Source organism: Polypterus senegalus, chromosome 1 (genome assembly GCF_016835505.1).
Source record: "Polypterus senegalus isolate Bchr_013 chromosome 1, ASM1683550v1, whole genome shotgun sequence".
Classification (NCBI taxonomy): Eukaryota; Metazoa; Chordata; class Cladistia; order Polypteriformes; family Polypteridae; genus Polypterus; species Polypterus senegalus.
In genome coordinates this window covers 74,404,474-74,424,403 of record NC_053154.1, presented here as the reverse complement: position 1 = coordinate 74,424,403, position 19,930 = coordinate 74,404,474, and the positions used below count along the sequence as shown (strand labels likewise).

The window sequence follows — 19,930 nt, the reverse complement described above, 5'->3', positions numbered from 1 at the left end:
TGATAAAATTGACAGCCTTTTTGTACTTGACTGATTACATTATTTAGTGCCTTCACGAAAGTCTGTTCAGAAGAGAGAACGAGAACAAAAAACTGCAAGCAACTTTAAGTAGGCTAGAAGACTGCGATTGCACAATTTCAATAAATCAGCACAATGAGGCTGTTGTGGCTTCCTTCTTTAGGTGTCCTGTGGAGATGAAGCAACACGCTTTGGTGTACTGATTCGAGCTGATTGTTGAAAGCGAAAGAAGAAGAAGGGACTTCCCTTCTTTGCACGAGCTGCCCGTCATATGATCAGTAATGCCTTAACTTTACACAAGATCTGCTCGTCAGGTGAGGATCACTGCTTTGCGCTCTGCCCGTAGAAGAATAAAGACCCCCGACAGGCTGGATCCGCTGAGGTGAGACCCGGGGCTGTGTAACGTGTTTGTATGTCACGAGAGATCTACAGCACCTATTCTTAACTGAACGCCGTGTTGCCTGGGCTTTTTAGACATGAGATCAGATTCGAATTATATGCTTTTGTCTACAGTGTTCACGTGTTACCGGAACTTCGCCGCCTTTCGCTATTCGTGTTAAATCGAGGGTCCCTATGTCAGATATATAAAGCATTTGTTCACTGAAACTTCCTTTCTAGGTCTACCAGAGTTGCTCATTAATATTCGCGTTCAAATCGCTCAATAATTTTTGTTTTATATCGGCAACATTTTACCAGGGTTAATCTCATTTATCATAGCTGACATGCAGCTGCTACTGTGGTGTTGATCAACTTTCCGTTTCTATGTGCTGCCGTGTTTTTATCATTTCTCATTAATACGCCTGGTGTTTATTTAGATATAATATTTGAATGATTTTTATAATATATGAATGATTTTGTATGAATTATCAGAAACAAAATAAATGAGGTTCAGAGCAACACACGTCAAATCCATAGTAACGTAAACTAAAAGAAACCGACTTTTAAGATATAGCGCTGTGTAGCTAGAGAGCCTACATCTTCCACCACATTCCTGAGGAATATTAGTATAAAGTAATTCTTTCCAAATGAAACATAACCAGTGCAAAATTTGTATGGTAAACTATATTCTGTGGCAAATAAAAAAAGAAGAACCTCACTCTGACGTATGATTACAATAATCTAACAAAATTACCAATATGAAAAAAAATTAATTAGGAAAGGGGCAGTAAGACTAAATGAATGAATAAAACTTTGAGGCATCTGGTAGATCACCATATGTATTTTGGCAACAAGTAAAGCACATAAATACATTGATACTAATTATATATATATATATATATATATATATATATATATATATATATATATATATATATATATAAAGCTAATTTCTTTTATTGAATAAACTTGTTTTCAATACCTTGTCAATTGCTGTCTTTGCCTGATTTGGTATATGGAATGAGGGATCATGTTTAAGAAATATGCAGCATCCCTCTGTTAAGTTACTTGCATGTGTCCTCTAAACGCATGTCTTATTGTGATTGAAGAATCACTTTTAAGATCTAATAGTCTAATTCTCCTTGCTTTCCATCATTCCAGATACCTTATTTCATTTTTGTTTTTGCCAGTATTGGCCAGTGACAGGTGCAAGACCACATCTTAGCTGACCTAGTCTAAAAAATGAAGATATTGTGCTTTTTGTATATTTGCACAAAAATTAATCATGAGGAAAACATTTGCCATTGTCATTATATCATTCATAATATCATCCACATACATCATCATTTCTCAACCCAAAACTGGGACTCCTGTTGCCATTGCAGGGTCACAACCCCCACCTCCCCCAAATCTGCTCATTCCTCCAAGAGGGAATCCCACTCTTCGGGTGGAGAAACACTCACCTACAGTCTCTATACATTTCCTTAAAATGCTGATTTTTGTTTGAGTACTTGGGTCATTCACCAAAATCAAAATACTTTCAAAACATTAGTAGACAAATAACTACTTAATTTAACACAATTTATTATAACTTTTAAGAATATATCGAATATAATTGTAAGATAACATTTTACTTAGTAAGACAAGCACCGTAACTAAATAGCCACAGAGCTGTCTCAATACTAAGACAATATGAAGAAGAATAAAAATGCAGAAGTTAAATTGCATGATTTTGAAGCTGTCACATTCATTTTCCGTACACAAATTCTCATTTACCCTGTGCTGGATAGATCAGGTTTATTTAGATGATAGATCATATACAGTATATTGTAAATGTTCTATAATAATAATTAGTAATATTTTTGTAATTTTCTTCATGGTAATTTGGCCTGCCCAGAAAATCCTATAAAAGGGCTTACTCTATTAATTTAATATGTCACTTACCATATGTAACGTTAGTGAATAATAGTGCATATGTTCACGAACTGGAACTGCTAGGCACAGAACCTGCATGGGTCTAAATATACAGACCAAATATAGAGAAAGAAGGCAGCTCTCCAAAGATGGCATATTCTGCATGGGGCTCACACTTACAGTCTGCAAGGGTGAAGCGAAGGCTCAATCACTAAAGACAAAAATTGCCTGTAGCTCGAATTTTAACGCTGGCTTAAGTTTCCAAAAGCAAGCAGACACAAATCAACACATCATGTGAACAATGTCTCATATCCAGTGGATAGTTTGAGACAGGAGACAGGAATAGACGGTCATTTTGTCTAAGATGAAGTCCAATGATTCTTCACTGGTTAAAGAAGGTGCACTTCTGAAAGCCTCCAATAGCTGGACTGGCTGGCATGATGGCTGTGAGAATCAAGTAGCAACCATTAACCAGACACCATTTTATAACTTTAATTCTTTGTTTTAAATGTTTCATCCAGTTATACATAAACCATTGTTTACTATTAAATGCACAAATTGAATACAAAGAGATAATTTAACTTTTTTCATAGAGTTAATATCTTCGAGCTAAACAAAGCATTTTACAACCATTGGTTACTTTTCTTTCTTTCATGCTTTCCAACTGTAGTTAAATCAGTCATTTTGCTTCATATAGTGTGTAACTTCAAGATACATATATATATGACATAACAAGATTTGGGGCCATATAATTTGGTTTCCTGGCTGCCAATCGTCTTTAAATGATAGCACTGCAGTGCACAAAACCAAGTCCAATACAGAACTGAGGGAACAGAGAAAAGGTGGAGGCTTTTAAAGGGGAAGACAGGAAGTGAAGTCAAAAGGGGTTGGGCTCATGAGGGTCTTCTGCCATTGGTGCGAGCCCGGACATGACATTACAGGGGCCGGAGCCAGCAAGGTCTTCTTCCATTGGCTCGGTCCCGGAAGTGACGCCCAGAGGAGCAGGTGGGATCTCTTGTGAATGGTCTGCAGGCAAGGGAGCAAAAGAGTCAGTGCACTCTGCCACATCCCGGTATGTCTTGGAACTGCACTTACTCAAGCTCATTAGCTGCCTTCCATGCGCACGTGTGTGACAATATATATATATATATATATATATATATATATATATATATATATATATGTGTGTGTGTGTGTGTGTGTGTGTATGTATATAATTGCATCCAGGTATTCATTTTCAAACCCACATAATCCAACTGAAGGTTAACATAAAGAGGCATTGTCCTAAGGCCTCAGTATTGATTACATCTAACTAGAGAATCACAAGTCTTTCAGAATCCTTACCTGGTTTCAAATGATTCAGAAAATGGCAGTGCACTCATGTTGTATTGTCTCTGAAGTGTTCAGGAAACACCTGCTTAGTGTGGTATTTTCTGTTTTCAAGTGATTGCTCCTTGTTAGTATGTTTTGTCATGTAATTCAGTTCTGTGATTGTAATACTCTGCACTGAGTTAAACACATTAAAAGCTTCAGTGTATTTTATTTTATAGCACTTAATTTAGTTGTAAAATGTTATTCCAACACTTTTATATTGTTTTGGCTTTCATCTGTTGTTAACAGGGAGTATCTAGATTACTATCTAGACATGTTACTGTGTGTGATCCATCAGTGCTTAAGACATGCTGGTTCACTTCCTGTGACCTTTTTTGCTTATCGTGTCGATAATCTTGAAATGGTGCACTGGAGGTTCTGAGTTGGTTACACACTTCATATAGCGGTGAATGACTAACTGCCGGATGAAGTGCCACCAGTGGTTTTAGACCCCACTACATATAAACTTTCAGCAGGAGAAGTGTTGTTTACGAAACACAGCAAAGTAAAATAAAAACCAATGTACTGTATTTTAATCTCTATTTTAATCTACTTCAAAAAAAAAAAAGTTCTAATTATCTGTTGTGACTTTGCGACTTGCTGCATCAGGGAGCCTATATCTTTGAAGTATACAGCACTTTCAAAGTAATATAACACAAAACAGAAGACATAGCACCAGGATTCTGGGTTCAGATCCCAGCAAGGCTACTGTCTGTGAGGAGTTTATATATTCTTGTTGTGTTTGCATACCCCTTTTTTCCAGATACTGTACTGTTGTTTACCCTGCTACTTCCAAAAGACATTCATGTTAGCGGCCACTCCGAATTAGGTCCACATGAGTGCATCCCTCGGGGCTGCTTCCCATGTTTCACCCAGTTATGTCTTAGTACCTTTGACACTCAATTGAATTAAGTTTATTTAAAGGTTAAGGAATAGGAGTTGCTAGAGGGTGCAATACACACCGTGAGAACTGAATGTATTTCCACTATTAGAAATCAGTCCTCCTTTCTCAGATTGGCACATTCTTGATTATATTCTCTGTGGGTTCTGTTTTTCTAATTGACATTTTAAAGAAGTGGATGTCTTCATTGTCAGCAAGATTGCCATCTAGACATGTTAGTGATATGAGTGTACTGAGAAGCAGCAGACTGTTTTGTCGTGGTAGGGTCCTATGCTGACCCAATTCTCATTTATACTCTTTATTATGTAGTCCTTAAAAGAATGCATTAAATCCCATACTCGTATCACACTTTCTGGTACAATAGTTCATCACTTTCCCCTTTCATTTACATCTGTGTCCCCAGGCAATTATTTAGAGTACCAGAATAGGCAGGAGAAAAATTACACAGTTATTCATGTTCATTAAAGATGATATGTTTTAATCTTCAAATAGTATAACCAGAGCCACAAAGAAAAACCTAATGGGATGTGGCTTTGCATACCATACAATCTGATAGTTCTAGATATGTAGTTTTGGGCTGCACATACACCTCTAGCTATACTAACTTCTCATTGGTCTGGTCATCGTCTGGTCTCCTCTCTTATTAACCAACTCATCATCTGACATGCATACAGATTTCTTCCTTAATGGTCTTTGGAGCTGGTCTATGGGTTGACTCTGACTGTTCTCACCATTCGTTGCTTCCATCTATCCGAAATCTTTCTTGGTCTGCCACTTCGAGCCTTAACTTGAACTGAGCCTGTGGTCTTCCATTTCCTCAATATGTTCCTAACTGTGGAAACAGACAGCTTAAATCTCTGGGACAGCTTTCTGTATCCTTCCCCTAATCCATGATGGTGAACAATCTTTGTCTTTAGGTCATTTGCGAGTTGTTTTGTGACCCCCATGTTGCTACTCTTCAGAGAAAATTAAAGGAGGAGGGAAACTTACAATTGACCCCCTTAAATACTCTTTCTCATTATAGGATTCACCTGTGTATGTAGGTCAGGGGTCACTGAGCTTACCAAGCCAATTTGAGTTCCAATAATTAGTTCTAAAAGTTTTGGAATCAATAAAATGACAACGTTGCCCAAATTTATGCACCTGCCTGATTTTGTTTGAGCAATTATTGCACACTTTCTGTAAATCCAAGAAACTTCATTTCACTTCTCAAATATCACTGTGTGTGTCTCCTATATGATTTATTTAACTGACATTTTTTATCAAAACAACCAACGATTTATACAGGAAAATAATGACTATTAACAAGGTTGCCTAAACTTTTGCATCCCACTGTATCTCAAAGCACCCTTGTAAAACCGGTTACAAATAGAATGATGTAAAGCCATTCACCCCTCCTCAGTCCAGATGCTGACTTGTTAATAGCCTTTTACTTCAGCCCACCTGTATTCCCCCAGGCTAGCTGATCAGTTAGCTTCTAAGATTTTATCATTCCTAGTTTTAAACTGTATTAAGTTATAAAGTAATTTTTTTTGTAATTGCACATTTTTATAATAGTATTATTAAATCATCCTCACATTTTTATTATAGTATTAAATCATTCTTACGACACAGACCTTATTACCCAGATGCAGTTTACTGATTTGACAGTAACTGTTCATTGATTCGCCGTTTTTAAACTATTTTTCCAGCATTAACATAAAGCAATGTTATCCTCTAAAATTCAAAAAAGATGACCAGGAAAGGGTTTATCTTCCTTTTGTTATTTGAAGGTTTAGGCTGATGGAAATTGTTTGCTGTGATGTTATACACAATTATAAAAAGGGCTAGTAACCGACAACTATTTAACCGACCAAATCATCAGTGTCCATTTTTTAAATGACTTAATGCAATGTCCTTGTCACTGGCTCTGTGTCATGTGAATAAGTGTGATGGACTTCCCTGATACTATTTTCTCCATTTCTTTGCTATTTCATACATTCATTTTTTGAGTTTTTGTACACTGTTACCCTAGCACCACCATTTTGTCTATTGTTTTTTTGTACTCTTGCTGCTATTTTGTATTTAATGCCATGTAGTTTATTGCTGATTTACAGAAAAGCCTACATACACAATGAAAGCCTTCAGAACTGTTATATTAATTTATTAAAGTTCATTACTTAAGGCACAGAAGTGCAAAAAATATTGTTATTTTCTCACCCACTTAACTCAGACCAGGGTTTTGGGGTGCTGGAGCCTATCCCAGTGCTCAAGACAGGAACAATCTCTAGACATGGTGCCAATCCATTGCAGGACGAAAACACACACACACACACACACATTAGGGCCAATTTAGCTTCACCAGTTCACCTAACCTGCAAATCTTTGGACAGTGGGAGGAAACAAAAGCACACAGAGAAATTCGACACAGCATGAGGAGATATATGCAAATTGTTAAATTTAAAAATTCCTGGCTAACAGACTTCAATAAAGGGCAAAAAGCAGCTAAAATAATTTATATAAGTTTTGCATAATTAACCTTGATTAGCCTCTTCCAATCAAATCATTCTCTCCCTTAGAATATCCCTAACTGAAGTTAATGTTAGAGGTGTGTTGTTCCTATATATTGCCTATAGGCCTTTTTTGTAGCTCCTGCCCCTACTTTTCTGAGGGTCTACTTTGCTGAAGGTTTGCGTTGATCATTTCAGATTGATCCCCGTTTCTCACGCTTAGCTCTGCTGTAAAGTAGACACACCAACAGAATTAAAGAAAAGCTTCTATATGTCAGTTTTTTCAGATCTATGGAGGGATCCATGAATTCATATTTCAAATCAGTGCCTTCACAGCAAAGTGAAGAACCAGCCTTGGATGAGAACCATTCCCACATCCATTCGCAGCAGGCCAATGTAAAACCATCAGTTATCCCAACAAGCCCTTCTTTCAGATAGAGGAGAAAAAAATTAAGTACCCAATAGGAACCAAAGTAGATCTGAAGAGAACATGCAAATGCTACACAGATGTTGACTGTACCTTTATTTGAACCATGAAGTGGCACCACAAGGTATGGGATTTACCATGGGGTCTGGAAAATTAATCAGCAGAAACTATTCTTTTCACTCTTCCTGAACAAAATTAATTTGGGAGACTGGTAGATGACTTGCAAGATTAGATTATAACTTAACATAACATAGCATAACATACTCTATTCTGCTTAATAAAATTCAGTTATAGCCTACACTGGCAGCACTGCATAAAAGCCACTAAGCTGCTATGAGCAAGTCACTGGTCTATTGTAGAACAGATTATTATATAGTTAAGTTACCGGTAAAGAAAGCAAAGAAAGAATATACAATAGCAATGTAGTCAGTAAGTGGGTGGTGCAGTGATTAGCACTGCTGCCTAACAAATAAAGCATCCAGAGTTCAAATGCTCTGCCTGTTTACTGGTTGTTTAAAGTGTGCACTTTGTCATTATAACTATGTACTGGTGTTTCTAGATTTGCTCCATAGGCATGTGAATAAATGGGCAGTGTAGTAAATGGACTAGCATGGCATCCAAAGCTCCTTCTGTTTTGCACCCAGTGCATCAGGACAGATAACAATGCTGAATGGGCTTAAGTAGGTTTTGAAATGTTATATTATCTTGTGGGTGTTACTTTCAGTGGCTTTGGAAAGAGGCTGATAAACTGAAATGAGACGGTATGACCTGCTCCAGTATGAACAGCTCCATCCTCCAGTATCAGACATCCAAGTTGTTCTTGCCAATGCTGTGATTATTTGTAATTTAAGAGGTTGTAGTTTTTTCTACTTAGCTAATCAGGAATGACACATAGTGCTTCTGTTGAACTTACACCTATTAACCAAATTTCATAAAATGATAAAGAAGTGAACCAACCCAGCGTCCACTTTTTATAGTGCTGTTCAATCTCATACGTAGTAGTTGTCTGCCTGCTCTCACTTCCCATTTAATTTGTACTTTTAGCAACTTTAGACTTTATGTTCCCAAGCAGTTAGTTTTCACTTGTATCACTGTAAGTAAGCTGCAAGAACATTGAATTATTAGTTAAGTATAAAGAAAAGTGCATTAAAAAGAAAGGATCTTTTCTTTTAAATAATGTAGTACACCTGAACACAAGTAACATATACACAGATATTCTGTCTTTGCTAAAAAATCAGCATAAATGTTACCTTCACACTGAAAAAATAAAAAGCGAGTTAGAGACACAAAGTCTCAATTGAATTTCCTTCATCTAGTGTGCCACGCATGACGCATCTCTTTACTATTTACTGTTTGACTCAAGTTACAGTACCAGGAACACAGTGGTCAACAAATGAGTATCAAATTACAGTTTCTCACCAATCATAGCTCATGTATCATCTATTGCTAACAGGGAGTGTTTTGATCATTTGTTTTTTGCTGCTTCATGAAAACTAGATCCAGAATTTTTCATAATAATAGGCAGGAAGAACAGGTTTGATGCATTTCCTTGAGCTCATGGAGCTGTTAGCAAATCAGAATCAATTGTTTTAGCCACATGTATTTTAGATGTGCATTTGCATTTGAAATTTGTATTATTGCTAAGAATCGTAAACTGTCTGTAACTGAAATTATAATTGGAAAGCCTGGTGTCATCACACACCCAAATAACAGGGTATGTCTCACACACTGGAACTGAAATATATACACTACAAATTACAGTGCATTGAAAATAATTGTTTTCTAAAGTGAGGAGGCCTAATATCACAAAAGAGACACACAAAGTCAAGCAGTATAGTGTAATAAATAAGGCATTGGGCTTTAAAACATGTCTGTCAGTTCAGTTCCTGCCTTTGACATACTGTGTGGCCAATAAGCAAGCTCATTAACCTGCCGGTACTCCAACTGTGAAAAGTGTATGTAAATATAATATAACAGCATTATCCAACCTGCTTAGCCCAAAACGGAGTTGTAGAGGCCTTCATCCAATCTTAGTAGAAGTGGGCACAAGGCAGTAAGCAGCCCCAGATGGAGTGCCAATCCAGCATAGTATGCCAGCCTTGGGACTAAATTCTAATTTCTGAAGCTGCCTTGGATAAAGGTGCGTCCCTTAGCAGCATCAGGTTTCTCTACAGGCTTCTCTATCTAGCTGGTGTGACTGAGGGGTGCCACACTGGCATTTCTCGCCATTATTCTTGTGTGTCTGACCCACAGTGTCCTCTAGTGCCCTGGGGAACATTTATGAAGCAAAGAAATGTATTGTTAGGGGTCCCATTTTTACAATAACTTGTACCGAACAGTAGCACAGTAGCTCCTGCCTTGTGCTCAATGCTGTCAAGATCTTGAACTGGGTTAAGTGGACACAAGAATGTTATTAACATACCTTTTAATAGAAGACTCAATCTTTAGTTGTACAGTTTTAGGAATGGTATTGCAAGAAGGGTATGATGGTCCTGTTCTTAGCACTGTTGCATGTCAACTTTTGAACTTTATCATGAGTCTGTTAATTTCCGTATTCCAGTTTTTGCCCACATCAGATTAACTTAAAACAAAAAAAATGGCCCAGGTCCTCATAAATCTTTATTGGAATATGCAAAGTTCAGTAAATTAATGCATAACTGAAGGCTTTCAAGGGTGAATTTCCCCTTGGGATTAATAAAGTATCTATCTATCTATCTATTGTGTGCACTTTCATGTATTTGAACATGATATGAATGATGAAGCAGAAAGTCGCCAGTGGTAAAATTAAAGCATGCTAGACTATCACAAAACTGAAAGTTCAAGCCCAAGTTGTCCTTGTCCCCATACAGCCTGCTTTTGACTACCTAAAACTACCCAATGTACAGCAGATTTTATGTATGGGCATCCCCAATGTAATCTTCACACTTTTCCATTTATTGGAACATTGAACACATCACTGCCAGGACCTGCTGTCTTGGTGGCGTGTGCTCTCTGAATGGAATAACTTTACGAAAGATGATGACAGACGATGGATACAACTACCCACTCGAATAACACCTTCTGCTTAGTACAGCATTAGTTGATGGCCAGCATTTCATTGTCTTGTGCACCTCCATTACAGCTTTGCAAGCCGCTGACCCCACAGCCTTCACCATGTGAGGTATTAAGACAACCCTACACCCTCCATGGAAAAGCACTTCATAAGGTCAGCTTGCCTCACCTGCACTGCCTAATTGTGCTACTGGCCACTGTGAAACATTTTCCCAGGGATATTGTAAAATTGATTACAGATATCAGGAAATACTTCTTAATCATGATATTTAAAATGGGTTTTAAGCTATCTTGAATGTTCTTTTAAAATAATTTAATGTAAGTTCATGCAATTTTTGAGATATCTCAAGTAAATAAGTTAGCTCTTTGTACATTTTGAGATATCTGAAATGTAATTTCAGGTATTTCAGAATGGCTCACTGTAAAATTGCCTATATTTTTAATGGACATTTTTTCTCATTTTAAAAAACCCGAAAGTGCATTTTGTGATATCTCAGACTGCACAGAAACTACTTATAATATCAGATATTTTAAAATGGCCTGTGTGTTCTGGGTGCAGCAACACACAATCAGTGCATGCTCCAAACCACTCTCTCTGGATGTTATTCTAAGATGGATTGAAGTATAATATTTAATATCTTAAAATATTCACATGTCTAGATTTTGACACACATTTGAGATATGTGGAATACATTTTTAGAGTTTATATTAATTTCATGGTATATTAAAATGAGTTTCTTCTTTGTTCAGAGATAAAGATGCTAAGATTTGCACTGGGTGTGACGAAGATGGGCAGAATTAGAAATGAGGACATTAGAGGGTCAGCTCAAGAGGGTCGGACCACGGGAGGTCCACTGTTTTTCCCTGGGTGCAAGAGGGCAGCACCTGTGGATTCCATCAGGGCCACAGAAATTGAGCTGAGGAGCTCAACCCTGTGGGGACACGTGGTCATCACCAGGGGGCATATGGATGGTCCTAGAGCTCTGGAGGACAGCACTTTTGCCACACCAGGAAGTGCTGCCGAACCAGGAACTGTGTACGCCCGGAGTGCTTCCGGGTGCAAGGGCAGTACTTCCACCACACTAGGAAGTGCTGCCAGAAGACCATCAACAAGCACAAGCTAGATAAAAGGGGATGCCTGACTCCCTTCTGGGAGCCAGAGTTGGGAGGAGGAAGACAGAGTTTGTGAGAGAGGAGTAGAGGTGGCTGAAGAGAGGGAAGGACTGAGTTTAGTGTGGTAGTTCTGCACTGTAAATAATAAACATGGGTGTTGTGGACATCAGGTGTCATGTCTGTCTGTGTACCCATACTATATATACTCCATGTTAAGGTTTGTAAAATGCATTTCAAGATATCTTATTTTTATTTTGAGATATTTCAAAATAGGGAAAGGATAGGACATTTTATAGGAAGTGATTTTGAGATATCTTGAAATGAATTTCAGATATCTTAAAAATGCATTTAAAGTTTTAACTGAGATATCTCAAAATGTATTTGAAATACACAGGTAGTTATTTTGAGATACCTTTTATATATCCTGAAATGCATCTAATTTATCTTGAAATTAACTGCATGTTACCTTAAAATATAAAGAAGCTTATTTTGAGAAAATAAGTTTTGCATATCTGAAAAGGTGAACTGTATTTCAAGGTGTCTGAAATTTATTTATGGATAAACACTATATCACAGCAATATTTTTGGCATAAAATTCTACTAGGGCTAAATGGACCTGGCAGTGAGATGCTAGCAGAGGGAGCACACACAATCTAGGAAGTCATCAAGAGCGTGTGTTGGTGTGTTTCAGTGAGAGAGAGATGATCAAGCAGTTACATGAGCAGAACGTATGAGACCTGCTCCTCTGCATAAATCCTTTGGCCTTTGTACATGACATCCAGTGGTCTCAAAAACAAACCTCGCTGGATTGACACAAATCACAGAGATGAGGACAGTGAATGCCAATGGTGTTGATTCTGACCCCAATTTAGCGGTATAAGGTAGAGAAAGTGACATGAATATCCAGACAGGGGATGTGGCAGAATAATTAACATTGAAGCTGCATGGAAGGACCATAGAAAAGTGGTCACAAAAGAGAGTGAGGGCGAGACACTGTGTTTCTCAATATATTATGCTTCCAGCACCAGTGATGGCATAAGGTCGGCTGAATAATGCCATAAAAAACACAAAATGATGTGTCTATCACCCTTATGTCACTCAACAAAGGACAATATTAAAAGATATCTCAACATCAAAATCAAGTGCTCATTACTGAAAGCAGAAACACAAATGAATAATAAAAAATGTACAATTTTTGTCCAATTGGAAAAGTGTTAAATCGTATTGTAAGTAATCAACATGATAATGATGATAGCTACTCCAAAATAGCGAGATGTACTAGTTTACCCACCGTTTAAACTGTGTCTCACAAAAATCAAGAATGGGTGTAACCTTTAAGTCCCAACATGGAAATGAAAATGCAGGCTGCACATGCACACACTTGAGCATTGCAAGAACACTTGAGCACAAAGTATTGCAAGAAATAAGCTAGTTTACCCACCGTTTAAACTGTGTCTCACACTTCAGGTTTAAAAGGCCTGCCAAAGGGTTAGCAGTGCCAAAAACAAAGAAAATTTCACACACTCCTTAAACAAATATGTTTCTATACAAGAAGTTGCATTAAGCATATCAAGCAAAAATGTGATTATAATTGCTAATTAGAAGTTTACTGTATATGTGTTTACAATACCTTAAATTACTGAAGCAACTGAACTTTTTTTTTTTCCATAACAGCACCATCTACTGGGAAATGGGAGCAGTGCTCCAATAGCCTAAATGTAGAAATGCCACTGACCTTTAGTTCAGCTTGTCTTGCACGATTTCTTGCAGCTGAAACATCTACAGAGTTACTGACTATTGCAAATAATTTATTTATCTGCTATGGCATCTCTGTGTCATTTGTACTTACTAAAAATGTATAGCACAGTCCTGGAAACAATAATGCACTTTTACCATGCCAAATGCCTTTGTTAGGATAATTACTTACTTTTAAATTAGTTAAATCACAGCAGATGATAATGAACTGTGTGTTTCAGGAAGTCTTTGTATGTTGATTTCATGACTTAATATCAGTACTGATTTCTTTCCACAGGATGATGCATTCTCTTCTATCATTTACCTTGCTGTTTACAGCTGTCACAGCCAGTCTGGTGAAAGATTCCTCTCTAGACTTGCACTGGGAACTATGGAAGAAAACGCATCAGAAACACTATTTTGGAGAGGTACATAATAACATTTTTCTTAAGAAACATTAAGGGTGTGCCATGGAGACTAATTTCATCATTTGTGCGGCACAAAAAATTACCTTTCGCAATATTTCATTTTTAAATAGTGTTCTTATATTATTCTTTTTTATATTTTGTCATAATAACAATTATGTTCTGTCAAAAAGATCAGCATAGTGATGGTATCACTAAAAAATAAAATGTGCAATAGGTGCTATTTAAATGCTGAAACTACCAACTGGCAAAATGCCCTGATGCAGTACCAGCCAAATGTTCTACTCTGCACAGTACTCCACTCTCATAATGGCCTGATTTCACCCACGATTTATTAATGTTTTTCCGAGAACACAGAAGCACTCTTGCAAAATTTTGTAATTTTTTGTGTTGTAAAGCTTGTTCTGTAATTTTAGTTCCTTTATATATTTATTAATCCTGAGCAGTAATTTAGAAATAATATGAATTTACATCTGCGGTGGGCTGGCGCCCTGCCCGGGGTTTATTTCCTGTCTTGCACCCCGTGTTGGCTAGGATTGGCTTCAGCAGACCCCAGTGACCCTCTGGTTAGGATATAACGGGTTGGATAATGGATGGATGGATGGATTAATGGATGGATGAATTTACATAAGCTAAGCTATCATTCTCAGACCATCAAAACATTGTTCTTTTACTTGTAAGACTCACCATCCTCATCTTATGCAAGCATCAGGGGTTTGAACTTAATATGTGCTGCTGCTGCTACTGGGGAGCCAATGTAGTGATCTAAAAAGAGGAGTTACATGTGCCCACCTTAGATGATTGAACACCAGACATGCTGTTTATCAGCAGACATCTGAGTGGTTGAGAAGGAGCACAGGACCCCACAAGTGTCTCTGTATATCTAATGATGCTGACCTGTTGACTACTCTCTAAATAAGTATCATGGATTTGAACTTATTATGTGCTGCTACCAGGAGCCAATGTAGTGATCTGAAATAAGGAGTGACATGTGCCAGTACTCCTGCCAGCAGAGAGGGGTAGTAGTCATCATTCTTAAAGATTCAGTGACAATAGCTACTTTACATGTCAGCTATAGTTTTTGACATATTTGGTCTTTCATCTCATCATAAAGCTTTCAGATTATCATTAATGCTTCTTTCACCTAAAAAGAATATGTTGACAGCATACCGTTTGGTATCTTTTATTGCACAATTGTATGTGTGCAGCAGATTATTACTGAATATTTACCATATACAACACATAACCTTACTGTTTAATGTCAAATGCCTAGTTATCATATTTGAACTTATCCTTACTGGAAGGAAACAAAGCTTGTCTTGTTCGTGAAATAATCAGTCCAATGCCTTACTTGAATATTCCATCTTTGGTAAAAAAAATGTATTACTGATCTTTAACTCTATTTATCAGGATGAAGAACTTCAGAGACGTTTGACATGGGAGAAGAACCTTAAACTCATCACACTTCACAACCTTGAATTCTCCATGGGAATGCACACTTATGACCTGGGAATGAACCACCTTGGAGACATGGTAAAACACCTTCTGTGGATGAATTTTTCAATGAGTGTGTCTCTTTTAAGTTGCCTTTCTTAAGTTCCTATGAACATTTATTGTTTCTAAATTTAGTATACATGAAATTTAGTTTTCCATCATACACATTTATTTTGGGTTCAGTATCAACTTCTTCTATTAACCCTGTATCACCTTTTTTGCAGCAGTAGATGTGTGTATAATATAGATCTGTTTATTAGAGTTTCTAGTAAAGCCAATAGTGACGACACAACCTGCAGCCCCGTGGTTCTCTTTACAGCTCCTTCTACCTTGTGGAGAGCCACTGTGTCTGCAGCTCTGATGTCTAAATAAGCAATACATAAAAAAACAGAGTTTTCCACCAGTGTTCTTTAGTCAAACAAACTTGTTTTGTTAATTCCCAATTCTCCACCATTTACTTGGAATCATCTTAACACTTGAAGTATTTGTTCAGCACATGTAGTTTTAAGAAGATTCCATTCTAGTTATTGCATTGTAAAGCTGGCATTCTGAAGCTTCACATACGTACTTAGTTGCTGATTTCACTGTCTGTTTCCATGCTGTATACAGTATATGAGGAATATTATTTCTTCTTGTGTTACAACAAGAATTTATCAGTAAAACACTTTATGATATACTGTATACAAAATGAAAGGATATGAAGTGTATGGAAGAGTATGATCTTTATTTATTTATTTTTTTCTCTACCATTCTAGACACCCGAAGAGGTTACAGCTAAGCTCACTGGCTTTCAGTTGCCTGCTGATTATAAAGTTAGCAATTCTAAATATGTTCATTCTTCTAAAGTCAGTGTACCTGACAATATTGATTGGCGCGACAAGGGATGTGTGACAGAGGTGAAGTATCAGGTAAGTCCACAAATCCTGTATTTTAAACACCTAAATAGATGCAGGTATTCAGAAACAGTTCTTGATCATAGGGAAAACTGGAAGATTGAAGCCTCTCTTGGGTTTCTTTATCCTAGATATCAGTACTCATGGTAATAGGCACACATACAATATGGCTTCTGCCATCCAGAAATAATGGGAATAATAATAATAATAATAATAATAATACATTTAATTTATTTGTATGTGCCTTTCTAAACACTCAAGGACACTGAACAATAGATACAACACAGATTATAAACAAAACTAAAATACAAAAATTTAAATCAAACAGAGCAAATCACTTTCTTTTTTTTGGGAATCACCCAAGAAGCAGAACATCATAATAATGTTATATTAAATAAATAAATTCAAAGAAATAATTGATCAAAATACAGATCAAGTAGACTCCAAAACTCAAAAACATAAATTATGATACCATGACATTAACCTAATGTGCTTCCCAGTTTGCATGCTGCTAATATTGGTTGCCCTGTCTTCCATATTTTGACGATGGCTGCAGATTACATTTGTCAGACTAAAGATCAATCTAGTTCATGTAACCTATAGGCAGCTGTGTGGCACAAACATTTAATAGCGGCCTATAAAATAGAAGCATGTTTTTCCTGGTTAGCTAAGTTTAGGAGACTTGTATGGTTCTGTACAATATACCTGCTGTAAATTGAAAAATTAAAAAGAATTTTAAAAAATGAGAAAAGGAAAAGGGCGAAACAAGTTTTTAATGATGGCTCAGTTGAGGGTGGGTGTGGGTGTAAAGTCCCTTCAAAAGATCCAGAGAGGTGATAAAAGGCAAAAGAGGCATTACTTCAGCAACAAGCTCAGGCCACTGTTGAAATTAAAAACAAACAGGGACTCAGATGAAGATAGTCCTTATACAAGTGTAACCACTGGCCGTGAAAAATGTTGAAATCTTCTCAAAAGCGGAACAAGTATTGCTAAAAGCAAGACTAAAGGAAACAACCATGATGTTTTCAGAATCACAGAAGCTGCCTAAAGCATGTCTTTAAAAACTGGGTATAAGATAAAATACACTTCAGATACACCCACTTCCCCCAGCTGCATAGATCATTCAGACAATAAAAGCATCTGGAGACTTAAAAGCTGTTTTGAAAATTTTTGGAAGGACAGAATCTGCAACATATAAATAAGTTTAGCTTGATACTCAGTGTTCAACTGGTTAAGTTAAAAGTTAAAAGTGTAGAATAGACAGGGCACAGGTATTCCACTAAGACATCAACATTTAAACAGTGACACAGAGATTTCTGGTGTACCACTGTAGCCTGTCCAAAAATGAGCTTAACAAAAGGATGTCTTATGAACGAGTCTGCAAGGGTTTGCCTACATCACCTTAATCTGCTTGCACAAATAAGCATATAAGGAGCCCACAAAAAAAGCACTACATAGACTGAAATAGAGAGATGGTGAGCAAAAAAGGGTAAAAGAAGCAGGACTCCAAAATAATACACACTGAATCCATAGTTGAAGTAAGTGACACGAACACCAAATCAAAAAACAAAAGTGTGATAGAATATCAGCGTCACGCTTTCAGATGGAGATTAGGAAAGCTGATTGTTATGTCATGTGTTCAGGCCTTCTTTTAGGAAAATTCGCTACCAGATTTTGTCACATTATGGCATAGATTGATGCCAACTGTGTCACATATCGAGACCATGCTGAACCTCAGCAGACAACAGGAAATCGCAATATAAAGAAAACAACAAAATTCTAAAATGCAAAAAAAATTAGTCCAGCTGACATGTATAGCTTGGAGCCCAAAGACTTGACCAGTTATGAACAGCTAAAAGAGGAAATATTGTGTGAACATGCTCAGTACTTTCACACTTTGGTTTTCAAAATGGAGGGTGAACTATTTGTATGGCCATGAGTAAGTGTAGAAAGGGGCTGGCATAACCAAGTTTTAAAAAAAAAGCAAAACCATGAACTAGTGCATAAGAATGATGTTTAGCATGCACAAAAAGTGAGTACGTGTTTGAGGGTAAGATTATTTAACCCCCAAGTGCATTACACAATACAATACAGTTTATTTTTGTATAGCCCAAAATCACACAGGAAGTGCCGCAATGGGCTTTAACAGGCCCTGCCTCTTGACAGCCCTCCAGCCTTGACTCTGAGAAGACAAGGAAAAACTCCCAAAAAAACCTTGTAGGGAAAAATGGAAGAAGCCTTGGAAAAGGCAGTTCAGAGAGAGACCCCTTTCCAGGTAGGCTGGGCATGCAGTGGGTGTCAAAAGATGGGGGTCAATACAATACAATACACAGAACAGAACAAATTCTTAATACAGCATAAAAATAAAAATTTTCGAAGTACGGAGCAGAATATAACAGTAGATGATATCACATAATAAGATTTGGATATTTTTAGAGTCCTGCAGACCTTATCCATCAAGCTGCCTCCCCCATTTGGCCATTCCACGGCTAAAACAGTGCTGGGCCAGCCAATCCGATGAAAGAACCCCTCTTTCCCATGATTCCTGCGATCCTCCATCAGGGATGACTTTACCATAGGCAGGCAAAACAACTTGGCAGGTGGGCCGTGGCACCAATTGCCACATTTGAGTACCGAGAACAGAAACAGAATAGGTGAGGGTTAGTATTCAATTATAATTATCATGTTACTTATGTTTTACTGCTAATGGCTAACAACAAAGATGCAGTATGTACAGTTAATCAGCAGCTCTAGTCAGAATATGCTAAACTGAAGTAGTGAGTCTTCAGTCGGGATTTAAAGCATTACTTGAGTATGAATGGGGAATTAATGTAAGCCTTGTCCATCTCAAAGACTGAAGTTATATTGAATTAAAGTGAGTTCACAGTAGAGGAACTGAAACCTAAAAAAATCTATTTTACTTGGTTGTATAGTGACACCACAACTTGTCTCAAACAACATGACTATAACCGCCAAAAAGAGACATTAATCACATACTGTGACTTTACTAGATTGGTATTATCATTTAAGTCTCTAATATATGTTTGGTAAGAAATCTATTGCAGATTTTTTACAATCTATATATCTATTTTGGAGTTTTCTGACCCAAGGAATCTAACTCTGTACATTTTTCATATCTTCCTGCGACCTCAGTTTATTTTGTTGATGAGTGCCACCATTTTGATGAGATCGCATCGGCCATTGCTATGATGAATTAACCACAATCCTTAGGCAGTGACGTCATCGGCGCAACCATATAACAGTCAACATGCATGGTCTTAAACTATCCAAGCATTGGATAAAACATCATTACTGTGTTCCTTTGCAATTCAAATTCTTTTGAGTTATCAAACGTTTTTTCAAAAATTTGGGTCTTTGATTCTTTCTCAGTGTCCTAATCTTGATGACTTTGAGAGCTGATATTTTCATTTATAACTTCTGCTTCTCTTTTGACCTTGCTTTCCTCTTCTGATCCCTTTGTTAAAATTCTTACTGTCTTTGAATTAAAACAACAGGTTGGAAAACCTCTTCAATAATCACACACCTTTGTACCACAGCAACCATGTAAAACGTACAAGAACATTGCAAGGAGGTTGAAAATACTGGACTCCAACTGGCCTTTCCTTGTGAAAATAGGAATTTCATTCCATGATTACATTCATTTGCCAGTAACTAGGTAATGAAATTAAAACAAGTCAAAAATCTGTATGATCCTCTTCTTC

The 19,930-nt window shown here is 37.1% G+C and overlaps 1 protein-coding gene across 1 annotated transcript in view; it reads left to right on the top strand.

Moving 5' to 3' along the window:
- The first annotated feature begins 205 nt into the window (after positions 1 to 205).
- Positions 206 to 19,930, top strand: part of LOC120527405 (cathepsin S-like) — a 33,746-nt gene continuing 14,021 nt past the window's right edge. Inside the window, exons 1-4 of the mRNA XM_039750787.1 lie at positions 206 to 400; positions 13,695 to 13,824; positions 15,232 to 15,354; positions 16,071 to 16,223. Coding sequence (XP_039606721.1) covers positions 13,696 to 13,824; positions 15,232 to 15,354; positions 16,071 to 16,223 — 405 coding nt within the window. The 5' untranslated portion in view covers positions 206 to 400; position 13,695. The remainder of the gene's footprint in view (positions 401 to 13,694; positions 13,825 to 15,231; positions 15,355 to 16,070; positions 16,224 to 19,930) is intronic.